This window comes from Eucyclogobius newberryi, unplaced genomic scaffold (genome assembly GCF_026437365.1).
Source record: "Eucyclogobius newberryi isolate DKJ021-1_F unplaced genomic scaffold, fEucNew1.0.hap1 SCAF_9, whole genome shotgun sequence".
NCBI lineage: Eukaryota > Metazoa > Chordata > Actinopteri > Gobiiformes > Gobiidae > Eucyclogobius > Eucyclogobius newberryi.
Window position 1 is genome coordinate 16,973,636 of NW_027316532.1, and position 21,424 is coordinate 16,995,059.

The 21,424-nt window shown below is 46.8% G+C and overlaps 2 protein-coding genes across 2 annotated transcripts in view; one reads left to right on the forward strand and one right to left on the reverse strand.

Moving 5' to 3' along the window:
• Positions 1–1,990: 1,990 nt before the first annotated feature.
• On the forward strand, positions 1,991–6,773 carry rab3ab (RAB3A, member RAS oncogene family, b). The gene is made up of 4 exons (XM_072438876.1): positions 1,991–2,215; positions 2,636–2,754; positions 5,736–5,860; positions 6,434–6,773. The coding sequence occupies exons 1-4, from the start codon at positions 1,991–1,993 to the stop codon at positions 6,622–6,624; spliced, it is 660 nt and encodes a 219-aa protein (XP_072294977.1). The 3' UTR covers positions 6,625–6,773.
• Positions 6,774–16,866: 10,093 nt separating this feature from the next.
• The window catches only part of LOC140353811 (transcription factor JunD-like), an 81,814-nt gene continuing 77,256 nt past the window's right edge, over positions 16,867–21,424 (reverse strand). The window contains exon 2 of the mRNA XM_072438558.1: positions 16,867–17,887. Within this exon, the coding sequence (XP_072294659.1) occupies positions 17,106–17,882 (777 nt within the window). The 5' untranslated portion in view covers positions 17,883–17,887 and the 3' untranslated portion in view covers positions 16,867–17,105. The remainder of the gene's footprint in view (positions 17,888–21,424) is intronic.

A 21,424-nucleotide genomic window follows, 5' to 3' on the forward strand; every position in this document is an offset into this window, starting at 1 on the left:
ACTACAGCTCTGACCCCTGCTCTGGACACTTGTCTGGACACTCCTCTGGACACTGCTCTGGACACTTGTCTGGACACTCTTCTGGACACTGCTCTGGACACTTGTCTGGACACTCGTCTGGACACTGCTCTGGACACTCACACCAGACGTTTTTCTTTTTGCAGTAGTATTTGTACTTTTACTTGTAGACGATATTCTTGTCAGTCTCAGGGTCAGCAGCAGCGGTGAGGAGGGTCCGGCTGCTGCACCGTCCGGCCCCTCGTCCTGTCGTGTAAACTGACCACGTGTCTCCTCAGTATCTCGCTCGGCTGATAACGGGCTAAAACGGGCTCTTTTCCCAGCAGTGGACGGAGGAACGCTGACCAGAGCTCAAGCCGCGTCCAATCAGAAGATGGACACGAGCTGTTCCTGGACCGGAAAAATATCTGCAGTTTTCTTTCAGCCGGATTTAACCGAAGTTCTCGCGCCACGGTCCAATCAGCTTCGAGCGGTCATCTCCTGTGATTCCTGTCCCCAGATCAGTCCATGGTCCTGTTTTTTTCAGCTGCTTGGTTCCTCACAGTGCGACATAGAAGTTCTCACATGTTCCTGTTCCCAGATCAGTCCATCGAGCTTTGTCTTCTGATCTGACAGTTTGAGTCAATGTCCAACGAGCGTCCAGGGATCCCTCACACTTTGTTGGTCCAGGTAAATTCTGCTTTGTTCCTCTCAGTGGGACGCAGAAGTTCTCACACGTTCCTCTCAGTGGGACGCAGAAGTTCTCACACGTTCCTCTCAGTGGGACGCAGAAGTTCTCACATGTTCCTCTCAGTGCGACGCAGAAGTTCTCACACGTTCCTCTCAGTGGGACGCAGAAGTTCTCACATGTCCTCTCAGTGGGACGCAGAAGTTCTCACATGTTCCTCACCGTGGGACGCAGAAGTTCTCACATGTTCCTCTCAGTGGGACGCAGAAGTTCTCGCATGTTCCTCTCAGTGGGACGCAGAAGTTCTCACATGTTCCTCTCAGTGGGACGCAGAAGTTCTCACATGTTCCTCTCAGTGGGACGCAGAAGTTCTCACACGTTCCTCTCAGTGGGACGCAGAAGTTCTCGCATGTTCCTCTCAGTGGGACGCAGAAGTTCTCACATGTCCTCTCAGTGGGACGCATAAGTTCTCACATGTTCCTCTCAGTGCGACGCAGAAGTTCTCGCATGTTCCTCTCAGTGGGACACAGAAGTTCTCACATGTTCCTCACCGTGGGACGCAGAAGTTCTTACATGTCCTCTCAGTGGGACGCAGAAGTTCTCGCATGTTCCTCTCAGTGGGACGCAGAAGTTCTCACATGTTCCTCTCAGTGGGACGCAGAAGTTCTCACATGTTCCTCTCAGTGGGACGCAGAAGTTCTCACATGTTCCTCTCAGTGGGACGCAGAAGTTCTCACATGTTCCTCTCAGTGGGACGCAGAAGTTCTCACATGTTCCTCTCAGTGGGACGCAGAAGTTCTCACATGTTCCTCTCAGTGGGACACAGAAGTTCTCACATGTTCCTCACCGTGGGACGCAGAAGTTCTCACATGTTCCTCTCAGTGGGACGCAGAAGTTCTCGCATGTTCCTCTCAGTGGGACGCAGAAGTTCTCACATGTTCCTCTTAGTGGGACGCAGAAGTTCTCACATGTTCCTCTCAGTGGGACGCAGAAGTTCTCACATGTTCCTCTTAGTGGGACGCAGAAGTTCTCACATGTTCCTCTCAGTGGGACGCAGAAGTTCTCACATGTTCCTCTCAGTGGGACGCAGAAGTTCTCACATGTTCCTCTCAGTGGGACGCAGAAGTTCTCACATGTTCCTCATCGTGGGACGCAGAAGTTCTTACATGTTCCTCTCAGTGGGACGCAGAAGTTCTCACATGTTCCTCTCAGTGGGACGCAGAAGTTCTCACATGTTCCTCTCAGTGTGACGCAGAAGTTCTCGCATGTTCTCGGCGCTCCTCAAAGCCTTTGTGTCCTCCTCAGATGGCGTCCGCTAACTCCACGTACGGTCAGAAGGAGGCCTCGGACCAGAACTTCGACTACATGTTCAAGATCCTGATCATCGGGAACAGCAGCGTGGGGAAGACCTCCTTCCTGTTCCGATACGCCGACGACTCCTTCACGCCGGCGTTCGTGTCCACGGTCGGCATCGACTTCAAGGTCAAGACCATCTACCGCAACGACAAGAGGATCAAGCTGCAGATCTGGGTGAGAAGAGGGTCAGACGGGTCAGGAGGGTCAGGGTGCAGACGGGTCAGGGGGGTCAGGAGGGTCAGGTGGGGCAGATGGGTCAGGTGGGGTAGACGGGTCAGGCGGGTCAGACGGGTCAAGGACGCAGACAGGTCAGGACACAGACGGGTCAGGCGGCTCAGGCTTTAGACCTGGGGAAGAGGACAGACAGAAGAGGCAGTAAAAAGAGATGTTCCTCAGGGCTCGTGAGGTTAGGAAAAATCATGTGAAAGTGAGAGTTCAGAAGTGTGACACGAGGGCTCCTCTTTGTTTATGAAGTGGTTTTAGATCAATAATGTTGTTTACACTGAACATGGTTTATGGTTTATGACTGAATGTGACGGTTGTTTGGACGTCCTGCCTCCATGATCTGACCTCTGACCTCTCGGTGTGTGTCAGGACACTGCTGGCCAGGAGCGGTATCGCACCATCACCACGGCCTATTACAGAGGAGCGATGGGCTTCATCCTCATGTACGACATCACCAACGAGGAGTCCTTCCACGCCGTGCAGGACTGGTACGTGTGAAGGTCCACCCAGACGTTCTCCTGTGACGTTCTCCTGTGTTCTGTCCCGCAGGTCCGCTCAGATAAAGACGTACTCCTGTGTTCTGTCCCTCAGGCCCACTCAGATAAAGACGTTCTCCTGTGTTCTGTCCCTCAGGTCCCCTCAGATAAAGACGTTCTCCTGTGTTCTGTCCCTCAGGTCCACTCAGATAAAGACGTTCTCCTGTGTTCTGTCCCGCAGGTCCACTCAGATAAAGACGTTCTCCTGTGTTCTGTCCCTCAGGTCCCCTCAGATAAAGACGTTCTCCTGTGTTCTGTCCCGCAGGTCCCCTCAGATAAAGACGTTCTCCTGTGTTCTGTCCCGCAGGTCCACTCAGATAAAGACGTTCTCCTGTGTTCTGTCCCGCAGGTCCCCTCAGATAAAGACGTTCTCCTGTGTTCTGTCCCGCAGGTCCCCTCAGATAAAGACGTTCTCCTGTGTTCTGTCCCTCAGGTCCACTCAGATAAAGACGTTCTCCTGTGTTCTGTCCCGCAGGTCCCCTCAGATAAAGACGTTCTCCTGTGTTCTGTCCCTCAGGTCCCCTCAGATAAAGACGTTCTCCTGTGTTCTGTCCCGCAGGTCCCCTCAGATAAAGACGTTCTCCTGTGTTCTGTCCCGCACGTCCCCTCAGATAAAGACGTTCTCCTGTGTTCTGTCCCGCAGGTCCCCTCAGATAAAGACGTTCTCCTGTGTTCTGTCCCGCAGGTCCACTCAGATAAAGACGTTCTCCTGTGTTCTGTCCCGCAGGTCCCCTCAGATAAAGACGTTCTCCTGTGTTCTGTCCCTCAGGTCCCCTCAGATAAAGACGTACTCCTGTGTTCTGTCCCTCAGGTCCCCTCAGATAAAGACGTTCTCCTGTGTTCTGTCCCGCAGGTCCACTCAGATAAAGACGTTCTCCTGTGTTCTGTCCCTCAGGTCCACTCAGATAAAGACGTTCTCCTGTGTTCTGTCCCGCAGGTCCACTCAGATAAAGACGTTCTCCTGTGTTCTGTCCCTCAGGTCCACTCAGATAAAGACGTTCTCCTGTGTTCTGTCCCGCAGGTCCCCTCAGATAAAGACGTTCTCCTGTGTTCTGTCCCGCAGATAAAGACGTTCTCCTGTGTTCTGTCCCTCAGGTCCCCTCAGATAAAGACGTTCTCCTGTGTTCTGTCCCGCACCTCCCCTCAGATAAAGACGTTCTCCTGTGTTCTGTCCCGCAGGTCCCCTCAGATAAAGACGTTCTCCTGTGTTCTGTCCCGCAGGTCTACTCAGATAAAGACGTTCTCCTGTGTTCTGTCCCGCAGGTCCACTCAGATAAAGACGTTCTCCTGTGTTCTGTCCCTCAGGTCCACTCAGATAAAGACGTTCTCCTGTGTTCTGTCCCTCAGGTCCCCTCAGATAAAGACGTTCTCCTGTGTTCTGTCCCTCAGGTCCACTCAGATAAAGACGTTCTCCTGTGTTCTGTCCCGCAGGTCCACTCAGATAAAGACGTTCTCCTGTGTTCTGTCCCGCAGGTCCCCTCAGATAAAGACGTTCTCCTGTGTTCTGTCCCGCAGGTCCCCTCAGATAAAGACGTTCTCCTGTGTTCTGTCCCGCAGGTCCCCTCAGATAAAGACGTTCTCCTGTGTTCTGTCCCTCAGGTCCCCTCAGATAAAGACGTTCTCCTGTGTTCTGTCCCTCAGGTCCCCTCAGATAAAGACGTTCTCCTGTGTTCTGTCCCGCACGTCCACTCAGATAAAGACGTTCTCCTGTGTTCTGTCCCGCAGGTCCCCTCAGATAAAGACGTTCTCCTGTGTTCTGTCCCTCAGGTCCCCTCAGATAAAGACGTTCTCCTGTGTTCTGTCCCGCACGTCCCCTCAGATAAAGACGTTCTCCTGTGTTCTGTCCCGCAGGTCCCCTCAGATAAAGACGTTCTCCTGTGTTCTGTCCCGCAGGTCCACTCAGATAAAGACGTTCTCCTGTGTTCTGTCCCTCAGGTCCCCTCAGATAAAGACGTTCTCCTGTGTTCTGTGCCGCACGTCCACTCAGATAAAGACGTTCTCCTGTGTTCTGTCCCGAAGGTCCCCTCAGATAAAGACGTTCTCCTGTGTTCTGTCCCTCAGGTCCCCTCAGATAAAGACGTTCTCCTGTGTTCTGTCCCGCAGGTCCACTCAGATAAAGACGTTCTCCTGTGTTCTGTCCCGCTGGTCCACTCAGATAAAGACGTTCTCCTGTGTTCTGTCCCTCAGGTCCCCTCAGATAAAGACGTTCTCCTGTGTTCTGTCCCGCACGTCCCCTCAGATAAAGACGTTCTCCTGTGTTCTGTCCCGCAGGTCCCCTCAGATAAAGACGTTCTCCTGTGTTCTGTCCCGCAGGTCCACTCAGATAAAGACGTTCTCCTGTGTTCTGTCCCTCAGGTCCCCTCAGATAAAGACGTTCTCCTGTGTTCTGTCCCGCAGGTCCCCTCAGATAAAGACGTTCTCCTGTGTTCTGTCCCTCAGGTCCCCTCAGATAAAGACGTTCTCCTGTGTTCTGTCCCGCACGTCCCCTCAGATAAAGACGTTCTCCTGTGTTCTGTCCCGCAGGTCCACTCAGATAAAGACGTTCTCCTGTGTTCTGTCCCGCACGTCCACTCAGATAAAGACGTTCTCCTGTGTTCTGTCCCTCAGGTCCACTCAGATAAAGACGTTCTCCTGTGTTCTGTCCCGCAGGTCCCCTCAGATAAAGACGTTCTCCTGTGTTCTGTCCCTCAGGTCCCCTCAGATAAAGACGTACTCCTGTGTTCTGTCCCTCAGGTCCCCTCAGATAAAGACGTTCTCCTGTGTTCTGTCCCGCAGGTCCACTCAGATAAAGACGTTCTCCTGTGTTCTGTCCCGCAGGTCCCCTCAGATAAAGACGTTCTCCTGTGTTCTGTCCCGCAGATAAAGACGTTCTCCTGTGTTCTGTCCCTCAGGTCCCCTCAGATAAAGACGTTCTCCTGTGTTCTGTCCCACAGGTCCACTCAGATAAAGACGTACTCCTGGGACAATGCACAGGTTCTGCTGGTGGGGAACAAGTGTGACATGGAGGACGAGCGCATGGTGAACGGGGACCGGGGACGTCAGCTGTCCGAGCACCTCGGTGAGTCCAGAGCCTTCACGTGCAGACAGAGACACAGAGACGCAGAGACACAGAGACACAGAGACACAGAGACACAGAGACACAGAGACACAGAGACGCAGAGACACAGAGACACAGAGACACAGAGACACAGAGACACAGAGACACAGAGACGCAGAGACACAGAGACACAGAGACACAGAGACAAAGAGACGGAGAAGAGACAGAGACAAAGAGACCTTCTGAACACCTTCTGCACGCCTTCTGAACGCCCTCTGCACAACTTCTGAGCACCTTCTGAACACCTTCTGAACACCTTCTGAGCAACTTCTGAACACCTTCTGAACACCTTCTGCACACCTTCTGAAAACCTTCTGCAGACCTTCTGAACACCTTTTGAACACCTTCTGCACACCTTCTGCACACCTTCTGAACAACTTCTGCACACCTTCTGCACACCTTCTGCACACCTTCTGAGCACCTTATGAACACCTTCTGCACACCTTCTGAACACCTTCTGCACACCTTCTGAGCAGGAACCAGCAGCTTGGCTCAAATGGCCCCCAGAACTCAGTCCCCGTTCTTCGTCCTCAGGGTTCGAGTTCTTCGAGGCCAGCGCCAAGGACAACATCAACGTGAAGCAGACGTTCGAGCGCCTGGTGGACATCATCTGCGAGAAGATGTCCGACAGCCTGGACGCCGGGGACCCTGCGGTGACGGGGGCCAAGCAGGGGCCCCAGCTGACGGAGCAGACTCCTCCTCCACGACAGGACTGTGCGTGTTAGCTCCTCCCCCTCCCCCGCCGTCCCAAACGCGGCGCCCGGGCTCAAACTCCTGACGCGGTTTCAGACGAGTGTCCAGCGGCGTCCAGCGGTTTTCCCTCTGGTCCTCCTCTTCTGTCTGTCTGTGCGGGTTTAAAGGCACTGCGGGACTTTTCTGGTGAAGGGTCTCCGTGGAGATTTGTCTGCTTGTCCTGGGACGTCCCACAGTATGGCATTAAGTCTTTCATCCTCACTGTCATCTTCAGACAGAGACGTTTAATGCCACACTCTGGAACATCGAGAGAAATCAAGAAGGTTATGGACCCCAAACCAGAAAAGTTACACAGTGAACTTTAAAGTAGGCCTCAGAGTGCCATCCAAACCATACCCATGTTTACACCTGGTTTAGTCCTGGTTTAGTCCTGGTTTAGTCCTGGTTTAGACCTGGTTTAGTCCTGGTTTAGTCCTGGTTTAGTCCTGGTTTAGACCTGGTTTAGTCCTGGCTTAGACCTGGTTTAGTCCTGGTTTAGTCCTTTTTTAGTCCTGGTTTAGTCCTGGTTTAGTCCTGGTTTAGACCTGGTTTAGACCTGGTTTAGTCCTGGCTTAGACCTGGTTTAGTCCTGGTTTAGTCCTTTTTTAGTCCTGGTTTAGCCCTGATTTAGTCCTGGTTTAGCCCTGATTTAGCCCTGATGTAGTCCTGGTTTAGCCCTGATTTAGCCCTGATTTAGTCCTGGTTTAGCCCTGATTTAGCCCTGATTTAGTCCTGGTCTAGTCCTGGTTTAGTCCTGGTCCTGAACTGACATCCCGTTCAAACTCTGTCTCAAAAATTAATGGAATTTGATGTAAAAAAAGTCCTATTTTAAGACATTTGTTGAGTTTTCAGTCACGATCAGGGCGTGGCATCTCAGAGTCCAGATGTTTATAATGCACCTGTGTCATTCCCTCTGCTGCCACTAGATGTCCTCAAACCTCAGTGAGTCCCAGGGGAAACAGCAGCGATCCAGATGCAGAGTTAAAGCTTCTCCAGAGCATGTTTAAAGTGAGAGAACTGTACAAATGATGCAGAATATGTGTCTTTTCATCAAGAGCAAAGGGTTATGGACTTATTATGGGCGACTAAAGGTGTTTTTGGTTGCAAAAATGCAGATTAAAAAAACAGTCCAGGCCTTCTCTGTTCTGCTGTGCTAATATTTAAAGATTTCAAGAGATTATTGTCTTTTTAAAACTATTAATACAATATTTCCATGTGAATTAAGCCCAAAAGTCCTAAAATCCCAACGGTCCAGGTCTTTAAACTCCTCCCCCGCCGCACAAACTCCTCCCCCGCCGCACAAACTCCTCCCCCGCCGCACAGACAAACACAGAGTTTGAACGGGACCAAAGAACTACTGTCGACCACGGGAACCGCTAGAACCGCTCAGTTCCAACGCGGTCGTTACGTTCAGGTATTCATAAATATAACGTTACATTGTTTTATACCTGTTTTGTTCTCTTTGAAACACAGGAAGGATAAACTATAATAAAAAAAGAATAATAATGATATGAATTTATTTAATAATTTATTGCTGACATGTCGTGTAAATGTCGTGCGGTTTGTGTGCGAACGTTTCAGTCGTTTGCACCGTTTTCTGTTTCGTTTGTTCTTTTTAGCTGCAGATTTAGAGCTTTAGAGCGCCCCCTGGTGGTCGTTTGAGCGCACAACCACGGCAAACAGGAGAAGCGTTGCCGTGGCGTCACATTCTGCATCGATGTCTTGTTTCGGAGCGTAAAATAACGGCCCGTGTGGAAGAAAAACTCCATTCGATAACTCTGAGCCCGCGTTAGAGCGCCCTCTGCTGGCAACAGGCACGAGACGGCCTTTCAAGGGGCGTGTCCTGGACAAACCGGACACACTCTTCGGGCGTTTGCATGTTCTCCCTGTGTCTGAGTTTCCTTCATCAACAAAAACACCGTCGGATAAAACAAGAATAAGAGCTCGAATTCAGTTTTAAATATCTGAATTTTGTCTTAAAATAAAGAAAAACAAGCATTTTCTGACTTGAAATAAGAAAATTGGCAAATCGTATTTTAAGAATATTTAAATACACTAAAGTTGACACAAATATGACTTTCTTTGAGCTCTTATTCTCACATTATCTGGTTTAAAGTGGTTTTCCGTCATTTGATGAATTTGTTTTATTCTTTAAACTCTTTGAACAAATATGAGCCGTTTGAACGTTTGTGAAAACATAAACCCGAGCGAACAGAAGTGTGTCGTGTTCGATGTGTTTGTGGCGTACGACGGGAACGATATCGTGTTTTTACCCAAAATAAACCTTTAAAAACTGTCTTTAAAAAGCTTTGAACTGAACGTCAAACTGATGGTGTTTTTAACCGAGCAAAATGATAAGAACATGGTTTGGTCCTGGTTTAATCCTGGTTTGGTCCTGGTTTAGTCCTGGTTTAATCCTGGTTTATTCCTGGTTTAGTCCTGGTCTAGTCCTGGTTTAGTCTTGGTTTATTCCTGGTCTAGTCCTGGTTTAGACCTGGTTTAGACCTGGTTTAGACCTGGTTTAGTCCTGGTTTAGTCCTGGTTTAGTCCTGGTTTAGTCCTTTTTAGTCCTTTTTAGACTTGGTTTAGTCCTGGTTTAGTCCTGGTCTAGTCCTGGTTTAGTCCTAGTTTAGACCTGGTTAAGACCTGGTCTGGTCCTGATTTAGTCCTGGTTTAGACCTGGTTTAGTCCTGGTTTAGACCTGGTTTAGTCCTGGTTTAGTCCTGGTTTAGACCTGGTTTAGTCCTGGTTTAGTCCTGGTTTAGACCTGGTTTAGTCCTGGTTTAGACCTGGTTTAGACCTGGTTTAGACCTGGTTTAGACCTGGTTTAGTCCTGGTTTAGAACTGGTTTAGTCCTGGTTTAGTCCTGGTTTAGTCCTGGTTTAGACCTGGTCATTAACAACGTAAATAAATATGTATATCTTTCGTTGACCCTTAATAAAACAGAAGTGCTCCTCTGTGTTTCTGAGTCCATTAAAGGGGACGTATTATGCAAACTCACCTTTTCTGACCCTTTAACCCGATGATGTTCTGACCGACGCTGCATGTTTGACTCCACCCTGCAATGTCCTGTTTTCACCTACCCCCTATCTCCCCCCACTGCCCTTTACGGTGATTCTAAAACATTCAGACTTTGCGTCCAACGTGTGGAGTTCAAACATGTTCTGTCGCCATTTTTACCAATAAAGAAAGTTCATGAAAATGCTGCTTCTTGTCAATATCGTTTTTAAGCCCTTTTTATTCTACTTTTCATAGTTTTTATTTTTATTTTGATAGATTTCGGCGTTAACAATGAAAGAAACGCAAAATAATGATCACGCATGTTATATTTAACGTTTGGCAAACAAATAGATGATAAATTCCATATTCGGAGGCAAAAAGGTCACAAAATGTGAGAAATCCAGTGGTTTTGTCAGAGTTTTAGCTTTGACTGGACAAACGCACTGAAATCATGAGCCGACAATAGTCAGTTTTTGCTTCTTTTGTGATAGAAAAGTGTTTTTTTTACGTCATTTTGCCTCCACAACTGCTGAACATTCTGGTACGTTTTAAAAGGTTTAACAAAGCAGCTGAAGTGAAAATAGATTTTAGTTTTAGCCTTTTTTTTTTTACTATGTTATTTTTCATCACAATATAAAACAAACACATACTCATCAACAAATATATATATATATATCATACACCAGAAGAGGGGGTAAAATAAGAACAAAAGTAAATCAGATGAAACGGGCAAAACTTTTTTTTTAAAGAAAAAACCACTGAAAAGCGTGCTAGACTTTTCCTGATGCCCCTCCCCTTTTCTCAACTCTGCTCCTAAAACTTAAGCTCTCCAAGTCTAGTTTTTGTCTTTTTTAAAATATACTTTTGGTCTGAGAGAGAGACAAACAGTCACATAAACAGAAGCGGTGCTAGACCGGTCCCTGAGGTACACCCTGTTTTTCATGTTTCCAGATGTGAACGTTTCTAAACTCTGAGCTGGTTTATGATTATTGTGAGAAGAAATGAAGCGATTTAACGATTATTCGCGATCGTTAACGTCACAACTAAAAGAACAATAAATCCTAAATGTTCTTTCTTTCTTTCTTGTTTTCTCAACATATTATATCTTCATGATGTGAGCAACTTTATGAAATAAAACTGATGGAAAAAGGTGTGTGTTTTGAGTAAAGTCTGAGCAGAAGGACATGATTTGAATTGAACAGGTCGTCTCAGTCTCAGACCTGTTTAATAAAGGACAATCAGTCAATAAATACACTTTTTAATCAATTTAATTCAAAGCATTTTTAGTTTAATTCACAAATCTCTTTTTGTTTTGTTGTTACGATTTCAAATGTGACGTAAAATCACAACTATCAATTAAAGAGGTTAATATGAGATTAAAGCGGTTAATATGAGGTTTAAAAGAGGTTAATATGAGGTTAAAGAGGTCAATATGAGGTTTAAAAGAGGTTAATATGAGGTTAAAGAGTTTAATATGAGGTTAAAGAGGTCAATATGAGGTTTAAAAGAGGTTAATATGAGGTTAAAGAGTTTAATATGAGGTTAAAGAGGTAAATATGAGGTTTAAAAGAGGTTAATATGAGGTTAAAGAGTTTAATATGAGGTTAAAGAGGTCAATATGAGGTTTAAAAGAGGTTAATATGAGGTTAAAGAGTTTAATATGAGGTTTAAAAGAGGTAAATATGAGGTTTTAAAGAGGTTAATATGAGGTTAAAGAGTTTAATATGAGGTTAAAGAGGTCAATATGAGGTTTAAAAGAGGTTAATATGAGGTTAAAGAGTTTAATATGAGGTTAAAGAGGTCAATATGAGGTTTAAAAGAGGTTAATATGAGGTTAAAGAGTTTAATATGAGGTTAAAGAGGTAAATATGAGGTTTAAAAGAGGTTAATATGAGGTTAAAGAGTTTAATATGAGGTTTAAAAGAGGTTAATATGAGGTTTTAATGAGGTTAATATGAGGTTAAAGAGGTCAATATGAGGTTTAAAAGAGGTTAATATGAGGTTAAAGAGTTTAATATGAGGTTTAAAAGAGGTTAATATGAGGTTGAAAAGGTTAATATGAGGTTAAAGAGGTTAATATGAGGTTTTAAAGAGGTTAATATGAGGTTAAAGAGGTTAATATGAGGTTTTAAAGAGGTTAATATTAGGTTAAAGAGGTTAATTTGAGGTTAAAGAGGTTAAATGAGGTTTTAAAGAGGTTAATATGAGGTTAAAGAGGTTAATATGAGGTTTTAAAGAGGTTATTATGAGGTTTTAAAGAGGTTAATATGAGGTTAAAGAGGTTAAATGAGGTTTCAAAGAGGTTAGTATGAGGTTAAAGAGGTTAATATGAGGTTAAAGCGGGTAATATGAGGTTTTAAACAGGTTAATATGAGGTTAAAGAGGTTAATATGAGGTTAAACAATTTAAAGAGGTTAATAAGAGGTTAAAGAGGATAATATGAGGTTAAAGAGGTTAATATGAGGTTAAAGAGGTTAATATGAGGTTTTAAAGAGGTTATTATGAGGTTAAAGAGGTTAATATGAGGTTAAAGAGGCGAATATCAGGTTAAAGGGGTTAATATGAGGTTAAAGAGGTTAAATTAGGTTTTAAAGAAGTTAATATGAGGTTAAAGAGGCTAATATCAGGTTAAAGGGGTTAATATGAGGTTAAAGAGGTTCATACGAGACTTTTGTGGAGTCAAAACCCAAAGTGATGATGAAAGTTTAACGTTTGTGGATTTATGTGGGAATTTTAAGAATCAGAATTTTCTTCTAAAAACAGTAAATTCTCAAGTTTCACAAGTTTATGTCCTGAAGATGGCAGTGACGAGACTTAAACCAGGTCCAAACCAGGTCTAAACCAGGACTAAACCAGGACTAAACCAGGACTAAACCAGATCTAAACCAGGTCTAAACCAGGACTGGACCAGGACTAAACAAGGACTAAACAAGGACTAAACCAGGTCTAAACCAGGACTAAACCAGGACTAAACAAGGACTAAACCAGGTCTAAACCAGGTCTAAACCAGGACTGGACCAGGACTAAACCAGGTCTAAACCAGGACTAAACCAGGACTAAACCAGGTCTAAACCAGGTCTAAACCAGGACAAAACCAGGACTATACCAGGACTAAACCAGGACTAAACCAGGACTAAACCATGTCTAAACCAGGACTAAACCAGGACTAAACCAGGACTAAACCAGGACTAAACCATGTCTAAACCAGGACTAAACCAGGACTAAACCAGGACTAAACAAGGACTAAACAAGGACTAAACCAGGTCTAAACCAGGACTAAACCAGGACTAAACAAGGACTAAACCAGGTCTAAACCAGGACTAAACCAAGACTGGACCAGGACTAAACCATGTCTAAACCAGGACTAAACCAGGACTAAACCAGGACTTAACAAGGACTAAACCAGGTCTAAACCAGGTCTAAACCAGGACTGGACCAGGACTAAACCAGGTCTAAACCAGGACTAAACCAGGACTAAACCAGGTTTAAACCAGGTCTAAACCAGGTCTAAACCAGGACTAAACCAGGACTAAACCAGGTCTAAACCAGGTCTAAACCAGGACAAAACCAGGACTGGACCAGGACTAAACCCGGACTAAACCAGGTCTAAACCAGGTCTAAACCAGGACAAAACCAGGACTAAACCAGGACTAAACCAGGACTAAACCAGGTCTAAACCAGGACTGGTCTCAATCCTGGTCCTGTTGGACCTCAGCGCAGCGTTTGACACCATCGACCACAACATTCTACTGCAGAGGTCAGAATGTGATGTAGGTGTTGGAGGAACAGCCCTCAGCTGGTTTAAATCCTATCTATCTGACAGGTTCCAATTTGTTAATGTAAACCAGAGCTCCTCACCAAGCTCTAAAGTAATTTACGGTGTGCCACAGGGTTCGGTACTCGGTCCAATTCTGTTTACTCTTTATATGCTGCCATTAGGCAACATGATCAGAAAGCATGGCATTAACTTCCACTGCTATGCAGATGACACTCAGCTGTATTTATCAATGAAACCTGATCAGAGCGATCAAGTAGACAGACTTAGTGCTTGTGTGAAGGAGATAAAAACCTGGATGACACTTAACAACCTGCTTCTAAACCCTGAACAAACCGAGGTCATTGTGCTTGGCCCTAAGCATCTACGAGACGCTCCATCTGAGCAGATAGTCACACTGGACAATGTCAGTGTAGCCTCCAGTTCTACTGTAAGAAACCTTGGAGTCTTATTTGACCAGGAGCTCTCATTTAAAGCTCATATAAATCAAGCTTGTAAAACAGCCTATTTCCATTTGCGCAACATCGCCAAAATCAGAAGAATCCTGCCTAAAAGTGATGCCAGAAAACGTATCCATGCATTTGTAACGACTAGATTAGACTACTGTAACTCCCTGCTTGCAGCGTGTCCTAAAAGCTCCATAAAAAGCTTTCAACTGGTTCAAAATGCAGCAGCAAGATTACTAACAGGAACAAAAATAAGAGAGCACATTACGCCAGTGCTGAAGTCTCTTCACTGGCTCCCCGTCCAGTTTAGAATCAAATTCAAAATTCTACTCTTGAACTACAAAGCCATAAATGACATGGCCCCATCCTACCTCAAAGATGCTATAGAACCATATTATCCAAACAGAGCTCTTCGCTCTCAGAATGCCGGCCTTCTGGTGGTGCCAAGAGTCTCTAAAAGTACTGTAGGAGGTAGAGCGTTTAGCTACCAAGCTCCTGTGTTATGGAATCAGCTCCCGACCCATGTTAAATATGCTGACACAGTCTCTTCATTTAAGTCCAGGCTTAAAACGTTCCTCTTCGAAATCGCTTATGGTCAGAGTAGTTAGGAACAGAAAGATAAACCCACAGCTTCAGCTACGCTGCCCTAGGAGTAACTATGCTGGGGGAAGTATGACAGCTTGAGCACTATCCTCTTCTTCTGACTACTTATGCTATCAAACAATATTTATTTTTTGATTCCACTTGCAAACTGTTCACCGCCTTCTTTTCTTTCTCTCACTCCTGAGGACCTGTGGACCCAGATGCCCCTCCTCTGGTGAAGTGGTCCCTGCCCTGTGTGGACGGTCCCTCATCTGCCTGAAGAGTGGCTCCAGTTCGCCTCCGACGGTCCCTCATCTGCCAGAAGAGTGGGTCCAGTTCGCCTCAGACGGTCCCTCATCTGCCTGAAGAGTGGGTCCAGCTCGCCTCCGACGGTCCCTCATCTGCCTGAAGAGTGGGTCCAGCTCGACTCAGACGGTCCCTCTTCTGCCTGAAGAGTGGGTCCAGTTCGCCTCAGTCGGTCCCTCATCTGCCTGAAGAGTGGGTCCAGCTCCAGTCTCCTCGTGTCCGTCTGTCCGTCTGTGAGAGTCGGATCTCTCCTTCACTGGAACTCCTCCAGGTTTCTACGCTTTTTTCCCAAAGAGGTTTTTTTTGGTGTTTTTTCCTGGCCGAGAAGGAGAGTCTAAGGACAGAGGACCCTGGGACATCGTCCCTCGCCACCACAGACATTGTTGATTCGGCCCTCAGAGGCGACTGTTGTTGTGATTTTGGGCCTTACAAAAATAAATTGATTTGATTTGACTAAACAAGTACTAAACCAGGACTAAACCGGGTCTAAACCAGGACTAGACCAGGACTAGACCAGGACTAAACCAGGAATAAACCAGGACTAAACCAAGTCTAAACCAGGTCTAAACCAGGTATAAATGAGGACTAAACCAGGACTAAACCAGGACTAAACAGGGACTAAACCAGGACTAAACCAGGTCTAAACCAGGTCTAAACAAGGAGTAAACCAGGACTAAACCAGGTCTAAACCAGGTCTAAACCAGGACGAAACCAGGACGAATCCAGGACTAAACCAGGTCTAAACAAGGAGTAAACCAGGACTAAACCAGGTCTAAACCAGGTCTAAACCAGGACGAAACCAGGAATAAACCAGGTCTAAACCATGTCCAAACCAGGACGAAACCAGAACTAAACCAGGACTTAACCAGGACTAAACCAGGTCTAAACCAGGTCCAAACCAGGACTAAACCAGGACTAAACCAGGTCTAAACCAGGACTAAACCAGGTCCAAACCAGGACTAAACCAGGATTAAACCACGTCCAAACCAGATCTAAACCAGGAAGAAACCAGGACTAAACCAGGTCTAAACCAGGTCCAAACCAGGACTAAACCAAGACTAAACCAGGTCCAAACCAGGACTAAACCAGGACTTAACCAGGACTAAACCAGGTCTAAACCAGGACTAAACCAGGACTTAACCAGGACTAAACCAAGTCTAAACCAGGTCTAAACCAGGTCTAAACCAGGACTAAACAAGGACTAAACCAGGTCTAAACCAAGACTAAACCAGGACTAATCAAGGACTAAACCAGGTCTAAACCAGGTCTAAACCAAGACTAAACCAGGTCTAAACCAGAACAAAACCAGGTCTAAACCAGAACTAAACCAGGTCTAAACCAGGTCTAAACCAAGACTAAACCAGGTCTAAACCAGGACTAAACCAGGACTAAACCAGGACTAAACCAAGTCCAAAATAGGACTAAACCAGGACTAAACATGAGACTTCACATTTTGGATTTGGCTTCTGGATAAATGCTTTCAGTGACCACACGGAGGCAGTAGAAGCCACGCTTCTGCTCAGAGCTGGACAGCATCTCAAGGTCCGTGTCGTTACCGTGGAAACTGGAACACATCAGGATGTGGTCATCATCATGGCTTTTATTCAGGCGATGTTCCCCCTGGACCACACGGAGAGCTTTACAATTTACTTGCAATTTAGTTCAATTATATGAGCTTTAATAATTATGAGCTTCAATAATTATATGAGCTTTAATAATTATATGAGCTTTAATTATTATAAGAGCTTTAATAATTATATGAGCTTTAATAATTATTTGAGCTTTAATAAGTGACAGAAGAAGAGCAAAGTTGAAAAGAGCAGCGTTTTATTGAGACAGAGCAGCAGATGTTTGAGTCCAGGACACGACAGAACAGAACCAGAACGAGCCAGTTTGTCACATGCCACGGAACATATAATAATCATCTTTACAGAGTCTGTACACGCACGAGCCCCGAGAGGCACGAGCCTCCGTGACCACCAGCAACAACAGATAAACAACACTGCGGCCCACAAACGGCTCTGCCCGGACAGACCCTCCTTTGCCAGGGCACAGACCCTCTGCCCGGGCACAGACCCCCCTCTGCAGACCCTCCTCTGCCCGGGCACAGACCCCCCTCTGCAGACCCTCCTCTGCCCGGGCACAGACCCCCCTCTGCGCCCATCACAGTTAAACTCCAGTCAGTTAGAGAAAGTCGCGCGCAAACGCTCAATTCTGATGAGTCCAAAGCAGTTAAAGTACATTTGGTCTTTTAGAGCGGCATCTGGGCTACATGCAGAGGCCAGTGAGTCCAGAGAGGTCCAGACCAGGTCCAGACCAGGTCCAGGTCCAGACAGGTCCAGACAGGTCCCGGTCCTGCTCGGGCTCAGTGCACCTGGACCTCGTGCGGCAGCAGCTCGCAGCCGCTGTTCACGTGCGTGAGCACCTTCTGTTTGAGCTGCGTCACCTGGTCACGCAGGACGCTGGCGGTGGACGCCAGGTCCGTGTTCTGGTTCTTCAGAGTCTTCACTTTGTCCTCCAGCCGTGAAATGCGCTCCAGTTTGCGCCTGCGGCACTTGGAGGCGGCGATGCGGTTGCGCAAGCGCTTCCGCTCGGCCTTGATGCGCTCCTGAGAGTCCATGTCGATGGGGGACAGCGGGGGGCTGTCACCGAAGCTCTGCACGTCAGGCACCGTCTGCGGCTCCTCCTTCAGCAGGGGCCCCAGCTGATGCGGCGGGGGCGGCGGCGGGAACAGCACGGGCTCCGTGGAGTACGGGAGCGCGGGGCCGCTCCCGTACGTGCTCAGGTTAGTGTAAACCGGGAGCTCCGGCTGTACGGACACCGGGGCCAGACTGACCCCCAGCTCCAGGGTCCCGGAGCTCTGGGGGGGTCCGCTCAGCTGGTTCTGCTTATGCAGGTCCTCCAGAGCCTTCACGAAACCTTCCGCGAACTCCTGCTCGTCCGTGACCGCCTTTGGGTAGATGAACTGCGGCGCGGTGGGCGTCGTGGTGACCATCCCGTTGGACTGGATGATGAGGCGCTCCAGCTCCGGGGACGCGAGCTTCAGGAGCCCCAGGTCCGGGGAGCTCAGCAGACTCTCGGCCTCGCGCAGAGGCTTGAGCTCGTCGTCCTCCAGGCTCAGGTTTATGTCCTTCTTCATCATGTTTCCTCAGGTCAGAACATCCCCGAGTCCCGCGATCAGATGTGCGGCTCGTGCGGCTCGTGCGGCTCGTGCGGCTCGTGCGTCAGGAGCGACTGCACGCCCGCGCGCTGCCTCGAGCTTTATAACCTCGCACGGTCCGTTATGTCACAGCCGCGCGCGCGCATTGGACAGACGTGACGTGATCCAGACGTTCACTTAAATAAAACGAAAATAAAGGTGTTCAGACTCAGAGAGGAGGTCTCACTCTGCTCTAACAGTCTGAGCCTCGAACAGAGCGCGGAGGCGTCTGGGTTTGAGCCGTGGCACATGTGACGTGATATTTACAGAAGATTTAAACAAAAGACTGAGACTCTGAGACAAACACCATCCATCATATCTGTTATAGACTTATTGCTCTCTATAAACGATCTGCAGTTGCCATGGTGATGGAGGAAAACTCCAAACAGGGGTGGGAGCGTGTGACGTCACGGCTCACTCTGGACATTGGTGCATTTCATGATGTGGATCAAATTATGCAAGTCAATTCTGAGGTGAAATAAAAGCCCAGTTTGTGTCAGTTTAATGCACAAAAACACTGAGTTTACGTTCATTTGTTTTATTCTTATATTATAATATCAAAGTCACCTACAGTGAGTGACCAGTGTGCACGGGTTCTACAGTGAGTGACCAGTGTGCACGAGTCCTACAGCGAGTAACCAGTGTGCACGGGTCCTACAATGAGTGACCAGTGTGCACAGCCACTACAGTGAGTGACCAGTGTACACGGGTCCTACAGTGAGTGACCAGTGTGCGCATGTCCTACAGCGAGTAACCGGTGTGCACGGGTCCTACAATGAGTGACCAGTGTGCACAGGTCCTACAGTGAGTGACCACTGTGCACAGCCCCTACAGTGAGTGACCAGTGTGCACAGGTTCTACAGTGAGTGACAAGTGTGCAAAGGTCCTACAGTGAGTGACCGGTGTGCACAGGTTCTACAGTGAGTGACCAGTGTGCACAGGTCCTACAGTGAGTGAACAGTGTGCACAGGTCCTACAGTAAGTGACAAGTGTGCAAAGGTCCTACAGTGAGTGACCAGTGTGCACAGGTTCTACAGTGAGTGACCAGTGTACACGGGTTCTACAGTGAGTGACCAGTGTGCAAAGGTCCTACAGTGAGTGACAAGTGTGCAAAGGTCCTACAGTGAGTGACCAGTGTGCACAGGTCCTACAGTGAGTGACCAGTGTGCACAGGTTCTACAGTGAGTGACCAGTGTACACGGGTTCTACAGTGAGTGACCAGTGTGCAAAGGTCCTACAGTGAGTGACAAGTGTGCAAAGGTCCTACAGTGAGTGACCAGTGTGCACAGGTCCTACAGTGAGTGACCAGTGTGCACAGGTCCTACAGTGAGTGACCAGTGTGCACAGGTCAGAGCTTCAGGTCAAATCCTCAACATTTTTAAGAATGTAAAATTTACTTCAAACAAAGAAATCAGGAAAAACATCAGAACATGAGTTCCACCTGGAGAGAAGAAGAGAGCAGCTCCTGCCACAGCTCTAACTCCCCCTCTCTTCTTCTTCCTCCTCTCTTCTTCCTCCTCCTCTCTTCGTCTTCTTCCTCCTCCTTCCAGATTTGTCTCCATGGAGACAGTCAGGTGACACCAGCAGGTTTTTAAATAATGCCATAGTGTGGAACATGACGCCTCCAGTGACGTCTCCATGGAGACAAGAACTGGCAGCAGATTTCATCATCTGTAACACCTTAGTCTCATTTACTTTGATTGGATCTGAGTAAATTGGGTCACGTTTCCCTGGTCCACACTGAGCTCGCTTAATGTGTCACGACAGTTTGAACATTTTACATTTTTCAAACATGAGTAAACACGAGTGCGGCGCTCATCTGCCCCGGGGCTGAATAATGAGAGTGGCAGCGAGTCGAGGCAGAGCCGAGGCGAGAGGGGGATACACGGCTCTAGAGGGGGATATACGGCTCAAGAGGGGGATATACGGCTCTAGAGGGTCTCGCTCTGTCTCACACGGGAGAATAAAAACACAGGCTCTGAGATCGACCTCATGATGGCTCACGCTCGTTTAAGATTTGATTATTAAGAAGACATTTGTCATGTTTGTGTTGCTGCTAACGAGCCAAACCTCTACAGACAAACCTGTGGATTAAGGATAGACCCTCACAGGGTTCGCTTCAGACCCTTTTTCTCCAATGGGAAGTACTGTACATATATTTTCCCACTCCTCGTCCGTCAAAATAAAATGACCCTTTACTTTCCACTTGTGTTTAATGTAATCAGTAGTGGCTGCCTAACTTGTTACACTTATATCATTTAGGTATTATTCCCCTTGAAAGTTCTGCTCTATAATCCTTGATAAACATCTCAGTCAGAGGGTTATAAAGGTCATGCCTTTGTTTAATGTCTTGGTTATAATAACTAAAAGTCCTGTTTGTCCAAGTCAAAGGATTCTTTCAACATATCAAAGCTTTTCATATGATTCTCTTTTACAATCTGGTGAAAAACCTTTTGTACTCCAGACCTTGAGTCTCAGGTCAGTTCTGTTTGGTACAAAACCTTTGGTCATAAACCGACCAGTTTAAGATTGTAACATCTTTGTTTAGTTTGTATGTTTTGATCAGTTTCTTCCATGTTGTAAGCACAGATTTGACCCAAGGATTCTTAACTTCCTCCAAATGACTCAAGCGTCTGTCATCTGCCAGTAAGGCCTGTACAGGAACTCCCGGCACAACATTACTCTCAATATGAGTACCATTGAGCAGACAGGAGCAGAGAGGAGCTCCTCTCTCTCCCTTGGCCTTGAGTGCAGCAGTGATTCATGTCTGAGGCTGAGACACGGCGTCGTCCTTCGTCTTGGTTCTGCTCACGTTTGACCCACTGACCTCAGCTCACACTGCTTCAGTCATGACAGTAAACAACAACATAAACGAGGACATAAAGGACATCATGAGCTGTGTCACTGTGATGTTAAAGTGCATCTGAACGTTCTACTGTTTCTCTTATTGCGAGTTTGGTGAACATAACCTACGGTCAATATATATCATAGTTTAACTTCTATTAAGTGTCGGTTTGTGAAAAAAATTGGGGGGGGGGGGGGAAAGGAGGAACTGAGTTCAAAAACAGAATCCCTCTGTGATGTCATCAGTGTGCAACACAGAGATAGTTTAAACCATGGTTGGACTAAATAAAGGTGTTTTATGGTCTTATTGTGTCAGATCAGAACTGTTGTGTCATTTATGTGGAGTTTGGCTCTTGTTTACAGTCCGGTTGCTATGGTAACAGCCGTGGAATCAACTCTACCTGTGTCATATTTGTGCTCATGTCCAACCAGGAAGTACAATCATTGATTAGACGTGGCAGCGGCGTTACGATCTTTTTCAAAAACAACGAAAAAGGGCTCAACTTCGATTTTCCAACTTTTCTTCACAAACTGACACAAAACTCACTTATACACTATAAAATTTAGGCTCTATCTCAACAAAAAAGTAATTACAATGTTTTATGCATCTTTCAGCGTTTAATTCTGCTGTTTATTGATTA